Here is an 11,914-nt window from a genome sequence, read left to right on the forward strand (position 1 = left end):
CAAGGGTACCATAATAGTTCAAGAAAGTTTATATTATTACCAACTTCAATAATAAATTTAGTTTAAGCCTGAAAATATCTTCAGGACTGGGGTAAGGTAGTGCAACACCAGGCAACTCCGATCAAAGGTGGACTAAGCTCTCATTACTCCTTGTCTCAGTATCTCCCATAATGTAAAGCACATCTCCTTGCGGACATGTATACTGCTACGCATTAAGGGAAGGGCCACTACCCAGACCGGTTTCAACCTTTATTGAGGTCTCATCAGTGGGAGGCAGACCCAAGCATGGAGATACTAAGGCAGAAGCAATAGGTGAGGGTCATATTTACTTATAGGAATTGCCAACAGGTGTACCACCTTATTATTGAATTATTCTGGATTTAGAGAAAGATGTTGGAAGTTTATTTTATACTTGGTTAGACTATAATAAATTTAGTTTAATCCTTTATCCAAGTGTAAGCAAATAAAGTTTGTGCCTGAAAATATCTTCAGGACTGGGGTAAGGTAGTGCAACACCAGGAAACTCAGAGCAAAGGTGAACCAAGCTCTCATTACTCCTTGTCTCAGTATCTCCCAATATTATCAACAATTTTCCTCCAAATTAGCCTGTATTCTGTCAGAACGCCAACACTGTCAGATATTTCTTAAGAGAACAAAAATTCAGTATACTGAATGAGAGTTTTTGCTCTCTTAGGGTTTCTGCAGGTCTCTGAGGAGAACCAACCAGTTCAGACAGCTGTCAGGTCAGTGAAACCTTATCAAAAAAGGACTAATAAAAGGTGAATATATAGACACTTGGGTGGCGGCTATGTCTTCTATTAGTAGGTACTAAGGTAACTTGTGAACACTGGGGAGTGTGTTCCCACAAATTCTCCGATCAACTTACTTTACGAAACTTTCATAGTTTCTACATTCGGCTTTGAAATAATGCTGGATTTAATATCCACTTTACTTATATTTAGATTTTCTAAAGGCACTTCATCATTCCACCTAGATCCATCTTCTTGGAGCCTTTTTCTTGCCACTGCACATCAAACACCTGTATTGCTTTTTCTCTCTCATTCTGTTTAAGTGATTATACCATATGAGACCATACCACTCTGTTCACACATTCCCGAATGCTAACAATAGCAAGTTCCTTCCTGATATCTACATTTTTCACATGGTTCTGCTACTGATGCCATCTATTCAATCACCTAGTTTGAATTTCATTTCATGAATCACAATCTAGAGCCTCCATTCTTCTCAACTGTGTTGTTTCTAACCTGGCTCTCAGATTCATAAATTGGTTCGAACACTATTTTGTATACAGCTAGTTAAATGCTTAAACTAATTTCTCTCTTATTCCACATAAATTTATTCAGTAGATTTCCTATCAAACCAACTTTGCTAATTCTGTTGTCTATTCCCATAACTAATTTGCTATCTTCATGAAAAATTGTGAGTAAATAGCTGAAATGCCTTACTTGTTTTGTGGGTTTCCCATTTAGGATACAGCTGTTTTCAATATTCCTGCCGATATTCATTTTTTACTGCTTATTTTTATACCCAATTTATTACAGTAGTTATTCAATTAAGTTAAGGAATACCGCAGGATACCTTAACAAATATTAGAGTACTGGATTTAAAAGTATTAGAGTACTAATACCACTTTCCTTCATAATGTGATCTATATAGTTGATAAATAACAGTGGAGTTAATGTGTATTATCATCTCACACTTGATTTTACATCAAACCATCTTCTCACCTCCTTTAATTCTAACTGCTTCCCTAGATAAAGACTATATATACATATATACTGCTAGATGTACTGTCCATTGAAACCATGCAGTTGCATTTTGAACAGATTTCTCTTGTCCCCACCCTTTGTCATATGCTTTTTCCAGATAAACAAAACTTAAAATAGATTCTTATTATATTCCCATAATTTATCGACTATTTATATTACTCTGAAAATCTGATCTCTTGATAACCCCTATTTGGCCTGATGCCAGCTTGCTTTTCTCCAAGTTTCCTCCCCTCCCTGCAATTTTCTTACCTTCTTCTCAAATATGCTTACATAAATCTTACCTCGAACACTAAGTAGGTAAATTCTTCTGTAATTCTCACATTGTGTTATTTCCCTTTTTACAGATAGGTACTATGAGTTCTACTCCAATCACCTGAAATGCGACCCTCAGACCACGGCTATTGATTTAATGCACTATGACCCACTGCATTGCTTTTATACTCCTCCAAATTGAGCATTTCTGGCCAAATATCATTTACTCCAGCTTCTCTTTCACAATTCAGGTTTTCAATGTTTTTTTTTTCTTCCTTACCTCAGGTATTGATATGTACTCCTGATTGCATTCTTCTTGAATATTTTCTACCACCATTCTCATTTCTAGTTTCAGCCAACAATCTTTCAAGTATTTACTGCAGGTATCTTTAGTTTCAGTTATTATTATTATTTCGGGCAACTCCAAGGAGTCGACAGACTCATCGAGGGAGGCCCTAACATCATGTCAAGAACAACTATTTGACATTCACACAGTATATATCATACCTCGCCTTGAACTCATTCACCGTCATAGCACCCACAACAGACTCTGACAGCTTATTCCACTCATTCACCACTCTCCAACCTAGCTCTAACACCCTTACTAACCACATTCTTGCCCAGCTTCCATGTATGGCCCCTAGTCCTCCCACCACCAGTGGTATTCTCAAACATATCTTCTGAATTAATCTTATAGAAACCCATCAGTAATTTGAATGTCTTCTCAATCATATCACCCCTTTTCCACCTATTCACCAATTTTTGAAACCCACAAATCTTCAACCTGTTCTCATAAGGTTCATTCCATAGACCTGCTATCATCTTGGTCAGTCATCTCTGGATCCTCTCCTTATGTGTTATCTTTATCATCTGATTCCTTTTATAATGCTCCTTCCTCTATTTCTCGCTTTTCAATAGCCTCGAGAACATTTTTCTAACGTCCTCTTATTTATCTTCTATTCTTACTATATTCTTCCAATGAATTTTGTTTAGATATTTTACACAGTTTTTTCTTAATTTTTTTTTTCTTTCAAAGTACATGCTAATTTACTTGGTAGAAAGTTTTGATATGCTTTCTTTTTCTTTCCATGACTTCCTGTTTAGCTTTCCAAGTCCACAATGGAGTGCTAATTTTCTATTCCAGCAGACAACTTTACCACGTGCTGAATCAATCAGCGTTTCTTCAGAGTCTGCCAGTCTCCAAAGTTTGGTTCTTGTTTTCAAACTGTAGTTTTTTTTCATAAATATTATTTGTATAATTCAGTCTACAGTTCCCTTCTGAGAGATGCTCACCTTCCATTCTTTTTAAAACTCGCTTACTTTTCTTTTCAATATGCCATTCACTCTAATCCAGCTAAAAATTAATTGATAATAATAATAGTTTACCATTTTGAATTCTCTGTATATATATAAATTCTTGTGTCCTGAACTAGTATAAAAGACATTGATATCAACAATAACATAGTCAATTACACTTTTGTTTTGGCATCTTTTGTCCATGTGAATTTGTGCACATCATACTGGAACAAGGGGTTTATAAAGACTAGTTCATATTCTGAACATAAACCCAGCTGGTACTTACCATTATTATTATGACAAAAGAACCATCAGGAGTTTGATACTTATCAAGGAAGGCAACATATCGCTCACACAAGCTTTACTTTGCTGTTCTTTTCAAATTTTCTCAAAACATTTTTATATGGTATTAATTTCGTACTCTGCTGTTCAGATACCCAACAAGGCATAGCTATGTCACTGTCTTCTCTGACTTTAAAAAATTCCTACACTTCTTTCTTAGTAGAACTCTCGTATAGTTTTTTTAAGAAATAGTGATGTTAATGATTTAAAATTCATTTCATTTTGCAAATCAATTAATTTTGATTCTCCAACTGAATGCCAAACAATTATCTAAAAAAAAAAAAAAACTTTCAGTGCTGGCCATTACACAGAACTATATACAGGGCAATTTAATTCTAAAGGTTTTTTTTGTAAAAAAATATTCCTGTTATAATCATCATTCCGCCATTCTTTGTAAGAAATGTACGCCCTTCCTTGAAATTTACTTTTTTTTTTATTATAAAAAAAAAAAAAAAATCTCAGGCTTTTATTGTCACTCGACTGTTGACACAAAGATCACCTGTTCTCGCTGACGTATGTAATCAAATTTGCTTACGAAAATGAATTCCTATTAAAACATTCGCACAATTTTATACTTTAGCCTGCTTATATTTTCAACAATTATTTATCAAATTTATTTGGTAATTTTATTAAATATAAGTCATTAAAAAGGAGGGAAGAAATAAATACGAATATTCGAAATGGGAATCAAGTCTACCTTACAGAAAACTGAGCGTGACTGACGAATTTCTTGCTACTAGTATAGATCTGTATGTCGTTAATTATGTGTGTATTTTAAATTATCAAACTGATCTAAAGTTGTCGATATGTCAAAGTTTTTGTATTTCTTTTTATTTATTTGTCACTGTGTGTTTTCAGATCGTACAAGTTTGAAGATTTACGAAACTGTTCAAGGAAATTTATTTTGCTTCAGAAGATTAAATGCAACCCATCAAATAGGGTGTGCATCTCATCGTAGTGGCAACATAGGGATAGTTCATATCGTGGATAACCAGAGTGATATAGAATGGATTACAGAAACAGGGCCTAATCCACCTTATGTTGCAGTAATTCCGATTGAATTTTTCGATAAGGCAAACATGACTCTTTTGAGAGATTCTGGCCGAGTTACTGGAGTGTTAGTCTTGAAAGGTAACGTATCCAGTTTTTCTCCGGACCAGGCTTGTCCAAACCAAAATCATGGGTTGTATGTCGATGGTGAATATTCCAGTTGTAAAAAAGTAAGCTGGAATCCAGATAATCCAGCACTAGATATGATGTTTGAAGATTGGAGGATGCCTGTGTTTCTAATCACTCAAGAGGCAAGTATAAAGAAATTACGCTTAGACTGCTATAATCGCTTCAACAAACCTGGCATTACCCAAAAATGGCCCTTATGTGCTGCGCAGCTGAAAAGTGCCATGTTGGCTGCCAGAGATAGTTCAACTTGCATGAGACGAAGTAAGTTGGTTACAAACCTTAACCCAATGAAAGTTTGCGACCCTTTGAGTGACAGAAATGTAATAACAACGTTATTTTCAACCAATAAATCAGAGGAAATCAGTAATCGGTCAGTTATTGTAGTAGGCGCCCGTTTGGATGCATTTTCTTTGTTTGATAATCTTGCACTTGGTGCTCATACTGCAGTCACAGGATTAGTGTCACTATTAACTGTGGCTGATACAATTGCAAAGTGGAGGGATAATATTACTTCCAACATGAATGTCCTTTTTGCGATATTTAATGGTGAAGCATTTGATTACATTGGTTCCAGCAGAATTGTGTATGATATGCAAAAGGGTGTGTTTCCTGTGGAACTTGGACAAAATGGAACAAATCAACCAGCCTTAATTGGACTTCATCACATATCTCACTTCTTAGAATTTGGTCAGTTAGCACCTCAGCAGTCTGAGTCATTTTGGCTTCACACAGATCCACTTTCCAGACGCTTTTCAGAGGTGAATGCTTCAGTATTAGCTCTCATTAGGGAACTGAATAAACAAAGTGGTCCAAGTGAGGTCATTTTAAAAGAAGTACCTCAACCACAGCCATTGCCACCGGCTTCCCTTCAGAGTTTTCTGCGTCATGATCAAAATATTGCTGGCATTGTTATTGCAGATCACAAAGATACCTTTATCAACAAATATTACAATAGCATGTTTGATACAGAAGAGACACTGAATTCATCTGAACTGGCCACTACACTTGCTAAACTGGCAACTGTTGTATCACGTACTCTTTACACATTATTGACAAATAAATCTAATGAAGCTATAAAATCCAATGAAACTCTAGTAAAGGGACTTCTAGAATGCTACTTAAAGAATGCTTCTTGTGACTTATTTCGCACAATAGCTGATCCCGATAAAACCGAAAGACTTCGTGTTGATCCATATCCTTTATATGTTAGTGTGGAAAGTGGAGGTCATCGTATGAATGCAATCACTCTTTTCACTCGATATCTTCTTGCTTATTTAACTGGTGAAGAAGTTAGTAATCTTACCAGGGAGCAGTGTGTTGCTGATATAAAAGATCAGATATATCAATATGACTGGATGGTTGGACCAGATCCCAATATATCTGGTATTTGTATGAAATCAACAGTAACATTCACTGCTGCAATTTCTCCTGCTTATGTATTGGATGACTGGCAATCTACTACTTACTCTACTTGGACAGAGAGTATATGGGAAGAAACTATGGTCCGTATTTTTCTTCAGCCTAGCAGGTTACAAGAAGGCCTAACATTAGCTGTTGGACTTGTGATCTTTGTTATATCATTGATTATAGTCTATTTGGCAAATAAGCGAGCTGCCATTTTGTTTGGTATGAGGAACTTGGTTGGTTGCTAGGAAATTGCCACAAATCACATAGCTTTGGCTGATCTAGGTGGCAGAAATAGTGTTCCTTATTCACCACCACCTGCTCATTTGTAATACATTCCAACTTCACTGAAAGGATAAATCTGCTGTTAATAGATAATGGTCTTCCTTATGTTTGGTAAAGTAAATTTTTTTTCTATCTACAATGAGTTAGGAATAATCAATTCAAATTAAAATCAAATTTGATATCAGATAAGTCTAAAGCTTCCAGAGAAAAATAGTATTTAATATGCCCTTTCTTTTTAATGCAATATGTTAAATTATGGTATTTTAAAAAAGTAAAATGTATATTTAGTTTAGAAAGTTAATCATCCCAGTAAAATGAATTGAGAATAGTATATTTACACATTAGGTCCAAAAAGTGGAGTGCACTTAATGTCTGTTATAATAAGAATTATACAGAAATTTTTTTAAAAGAAAGGTTTTGAATATTGCCTCTAAAAAAAAAAAAAAAAAAAAAAGTTGCTTATTATAATTTTTCAGTCATAAATAGGTAAGTCATTTAATACAAACAAGATTTGCTGGCTTCTAGATGATAATTTTACATGCTTTTCTGAACATATGGAGATCTGGGAATTTTTTAGATATCTTCTCAGGTACTGGCATTATCAACAGCAGAATTATTACGAAAAAAATGAAGGAAACTATACTACTGGATTGTCCAAAGCTCTGTGATTTGTGGGTTTCGAGATTTGCTATTATATGTTTTAATACTGATTCGGGAACATGCGTGCATGTATACATGCGCTGTGTATATTACGGTTGAATAATGATCACAAAATTCAGCAGGATGCCCATCATATGTGTGTGTGTGTGTATATATATATATATGAAACATTGTAGATCAATAACTACTATTCTGCCCCCCCCCCTTTACTCTCCTTACTTGGAATGTTTTTAATTTCCATTGCTTACAATATTCATAAATATTAGTTTATTTACAATTTTCATCCAGATTCAGAAAATGTTAAGTCTTGGTCATATTTAATCTTGTGCAACTAAAAGATATAGAAATTGGCTTTTAAAAGTTCTAAGACAAGGAGATCACCCTCCTGTAGAGAAGTATATATATTATCCTTTCAAACAATGCAATCTCTGTGTAATCATCACTACATTTCAAATTAAGGTAATTCTAAGTAATGTAGTTAATCCTGTCAGCATGTTTTAATATATGCAGAAATTAATATACCCAATGAGGGAGATGTCATCAATTAGTAACTTAAGTTATACTTTGTTTCCACAGGATGAAAATTTTCTTAAAAAAAAACCAAAAAAACTTTTCACTATTTGTCAATGATGGCCATCCTGCTGTATAACTATTTATTTATGTGTTCTTAATGAAATAATTTGCAAGTAGAATAGATGATCAAACTTTTACTTTTTTTATTATTATTATAATTATATCTATATTAAGAAATGGTTGATCTGAAAGGTAGAACTGGTGAAACACATCACATACACATAAGAGAGAAAGGGGAATTTTGTTCTGTTTTACTAATAAACAGATTATATCTGCTTTATATAATGTAGCCCAATCCATTCCATAGTAGCGACTTGTATTATATAATATATTTTATTTATTGTAATAAATAAATAATATATATATATATAAATTCGTTTATTGTAGGCTCCAATGAAAATTCAGAACATCTTATTTTGTGTTTGGTGATAAGGAACATACATTTGAAATTTCCAAATTGTGCCAAAGGGAAGGTTGGACTTTCATGAGCATGAAGTGATGTTAGCTTAAAGTTACACATGCTTTTGATTTGAACTGTAAGATACAAAACATAAAATTAATAAAATCTTGTAGTTTTAATTATGTGAGTAAAAATATTTGTTCACTAAACTATTTTTTCCACTTTTTTATTATTATTAATCTGAAAGAAATATGAAGGTTGAGTTGGTATTTCATAATATACAATCATTTTACATTTTTTACTCGTTCTCTTTTGGTTGACCAAGCAGTGTCCCTGCTTCCAACCCACAAATCCTAATCTCACTGTGGCAAGGATGCTTGTGAATGTATTTAGGTGATAGATGACTTAATCATTTAGTGTGATATCACTCATCTGCTTATATAATGGGAAGATCCTTAGTCTTTCAACTGAAGATGAGTTAACTGGTCTCATATATATATATATGGATGGCAGGGTTTTTCATCCTGCAAACTGGCCAAAAAGATCAGATTAAAGTATTGGCCTCATAGCAGCCATAATTCAAAATAACCCAACCTAATACTTATTGGGTGGAGGCCTGTAGTGGCTTGAAAAAGTTATGTTTAGTATCTAGAAGAAAAAACATGATTTTTAAGTGGATTAATAATTTTGGTACAGAATGTACAATAAATTTACAAACTTCCCTGGGATGCGATTTACATTAAAAACAAAACATAGTAAGTTTGCAAAAGACAAATGGAATTAAAATTTCATTAAAATTTCTTCTTCTCTTAAAGAGAAGATATAGTTATTTCTTCAACCAGACTCATAGGAGAGTGAGAAATATGTCAAGAAAGGACTGAAATCTGGTATAAAGGTTTGCATATCTTTGATATCCATAGTATTCAGCATACATAGTATAAGATAGGACTTCCGGTTGACAGAACCAGATAGGTTAGAAGGTTAAAATTTAAAATGCCAGCTCTCTCTTTCAGATCAGTATGATAGGGAATATATATTTCATATCAATATATGTTAATACCAGTGAATTTAATTCATTGTCATGAAATATGCATTTCGTACTATTTAAAAAAATAAAAAAATGTTTTTTTTTTTTTTTTTTCAGATAAAATTTATTTATAAAACTTGTACATAATGTGTTCTAATATGATAAAGATAACTTTTTCAATTCATAAAGAGAAAAAAAGTGCACAATTGGTTTGTATCAGCCAAACCTATTTTATTTAGGAAGTTCTTTATCTCTCCGTCCCCTCCCTCTAATGAGTCAGCAATATGTTATTTGAGGGGTGGATTCCTTTGTGTAAAAAAAAAAAAAAAAAAAAAAAACCTGTTGAAGAAACTGAATACAATTTTCATGTATCAGACTGGATGCTGAGAGCATTAACATTTCAGATACTCTAGTGTTTAGCACTTCTTTTATTATGTCACCTGGCTATTATGAAGCCAAATAGGTAGTTGAAATCAGTATTAATAAGTAATATAGGTATATAAGTAAATGGCATGTATGTTTGTATCTGTGTGTTTATCATGCTCAAAGTTAAGACATTTTGCTCATGAATCTTTTCTAGCCTCTCATTAGTCAAATCATTGAAAGTGTACTCACTTTTTCAAATGGAGTAGTCATGCTATAAATTAAATTATTAAAATGAGTCTACTATATGATAGTAAAAGATATCATTGCAATGAGTAAAGAAATTTATTCTCTACCCAAGGTTTTGGAATTTGATGACACTGCCTTAACTTTCCTTTTACAGTACTGGAATATAAAAAATGTACTTCCATTATTTTTTATAATACTGCACTTTTTTTAGGAAAAAGTTCAATAAAAGTATACAATGTTATTTAGCTTCATCTCCATAATAAAAAAAATAAAGAAATGAATAAACATCTTTAAGTCATCTAGAAATACATTTAATCAGCATCTCTGTGGTACTAAGATCCCTCCAGAAATCAAAGCGCAATCAGTTGCAAAATACATATTCTAGACAAAGTTGTATTTTAAGTATGTGCTGAAAGTAAATGTATTAAAGGAAATGCTTGAATAACATTACATGTCTAATCAACTAAAACTATTAAAATTTGATTACAGGAAATTGGTTTAGTGTGTGTCCTTGAGAGAGAAAATAGAAAATGCATTAAAAATATGAATCTGCGTGGAAACAAAATGCTATTAACATTGTGACTGTGCATGCTTAAATGGTAATACTCAATTTTAGAGTTTCCTAGTGTGTTTTTCTTCACTTCAGATTGAATGAATTTTTTTTACTTAGTATTATTCATAATTCATTGAAACATGTTTCAATAAGAGAAAAACTTTATTTACTAAATTGGGATTCAGAAAAATTAGGCAATAAAATTAATTTATAAAGGCTGATACATTATTGAAAAGCAAATAGAATAGGCTAAAGTTTAATCCCACTTTGTGCACTTTTCCTTGTTATTTCTTTTGTTATATATTTTTTCAGAGGACATTTTAGCCATGTTCAGATGTAGATATTATCTATAAAATAACTCAAATGCATCAGAATAATTTTGCACAAGCTGAATATATAATTACATTGTGGTTTCTTTTTTATTTTTTTCATATACTCATAGTCATGTTATTTTAGTGTACCTCTTGAAAGCAACTATGGATAGCAGTGTAATGAGATAAATTATTATTGGAAGGAAAAGGTTTTGATATTTGTCAAAACAAAAAACCTTGATCAGAAATAAATATGTAAAATATCAAGATAAAAAAATTGCTTATATGTGTGTTTGATATGTATAGAAGGAAATTCAAAAATAAAACTTCATTTCATCAACTGTTTCCATATTTTTATTATAAAAAAAAATTACCAATTTGAGATATGTATATTAAAAATACAACCCAACATAGAGGTAAATGTATTAACTGCAGTTTTCTTCTATAGCATGAATCAGAATTTCAGTGTGACAGTAGGTACATATGTAGTCCTAAGATGAACTTTTTTTCCCCCATAAATTTAAGTTAATGTTGCTATTCACTACACTCTTCCGTGCAAAAAAAAAAAGTTTTTCACTTCCTTACTCAAAAACCTGTACTGTTGTCAGGGATGGCCTTTTGATCTCCCACCACCTGCTATCATGTGCAATATTTCACTGGTATATAAATTAAACAACAGAACCAGAAAAAAAAACAATGAGTATATCTTTTAGACAGTACATCTTTCTAACTGGCCAAGTGGTTACATAATCCCACCATGGGCATAGATGTTTGTTATTATCTTTAGGTAAGAGATGAATTTCACTGATCGATGTGAGATCACAACCCTGCTTATCTGAGTTCTGTGTTTGGTCCCTAGAGCAGAGTTTCCAATATCTAAAATTGATACAAAAAATAGAAAAAAAAAAAAATCCTGATCCTCAGTCCACCCATGGTATAAAATGAACTATATGTTAGCAAATAATCTTTTGTGGGTAGGAGCAAAATAAAAAAAATAATAAAGACACTGTTTTACTACTAATAAATAGTAACTGTTAATGCATGTAGTAACAATCATAGCACATTACTATTTTGTGTGTGTGTTCTTCTCCTTTCACTATACATATAGGGTGTTCAGCAGCATGTCTGTTAGACCTGACTTGTCAATTCTCAAAAACATGTGTTCTCAAGGACATTTCAGTTTTGTCAACCTGAGAGTAAGGAACAATGGATAAATAAATTGTTATTTAT

At 32.7% G+C, this 11,914-nt stretch overlaps 2 protein-coding genes across 4 annotated transcripts in view; one reads left to right on the plus strand and one right to left on the minus strand.

Annotated features, from left to right (window-relative positions):
* The window catches only part of LOC150098844 (proteasome subunit beta type-4-like), a 177,729-nt gene extending 173,670 nt beyond the window's left edge, over positions 1–4,059 (minus strand). For all 3 annotated transcript variants that reach the window (XM_090405573.1, XM_090405570.1, XM_090405572.1), the window contains exon 1: positions 3,625–4,059. Coding sequence is in view for 2 of the 3 variants with exons in the window: in XM_090405570.1 (XP_090261696.1) it covers positions 3,625–3,627 (3 nt within the window). In the remaining variant the exon portion in view is untranslated. The remainder of the gene's footprint in view (positions 1–3,624) is intronic.
* A 354-nt stretch (positions 4,060–4,413) lies between these two features.
* On the plus strand, positions 4,414–11,029 carry Nct (Nicastrin). The gene has a single exon (XM_090404981.1). It carries the CDS (start codon positions 4,487–4,489, stop codon positions 6,509–6,511), a length of 2,025 nt encoding a protein of 674 aa, XP_090261107.1. The 5' UTR covers positions 4,414–4,486; the 3' UTR covers positions 6,512–11,029.
* The last annotated feature ends 885 nt before the right edge of the window (positions 11,030–11,914 follow it).

This window comes from Typopeltis vanoorti, chromosome 15 (assembly GCF_054136105.1).
Source record: "Typopeltis vanoorti isolate ZY-2024b chromosome 15, IOZ_Tvanoo_1.0, whole genome shotgun sequence".
Classification (NCBI taxonomy): domain Eukaryota; kingdom Metazoa; phylum Arthropoda; class Arachnida; order Uropygi; family Thelyphonidae; genus Typopeltis; species Typopeltis vanoorti.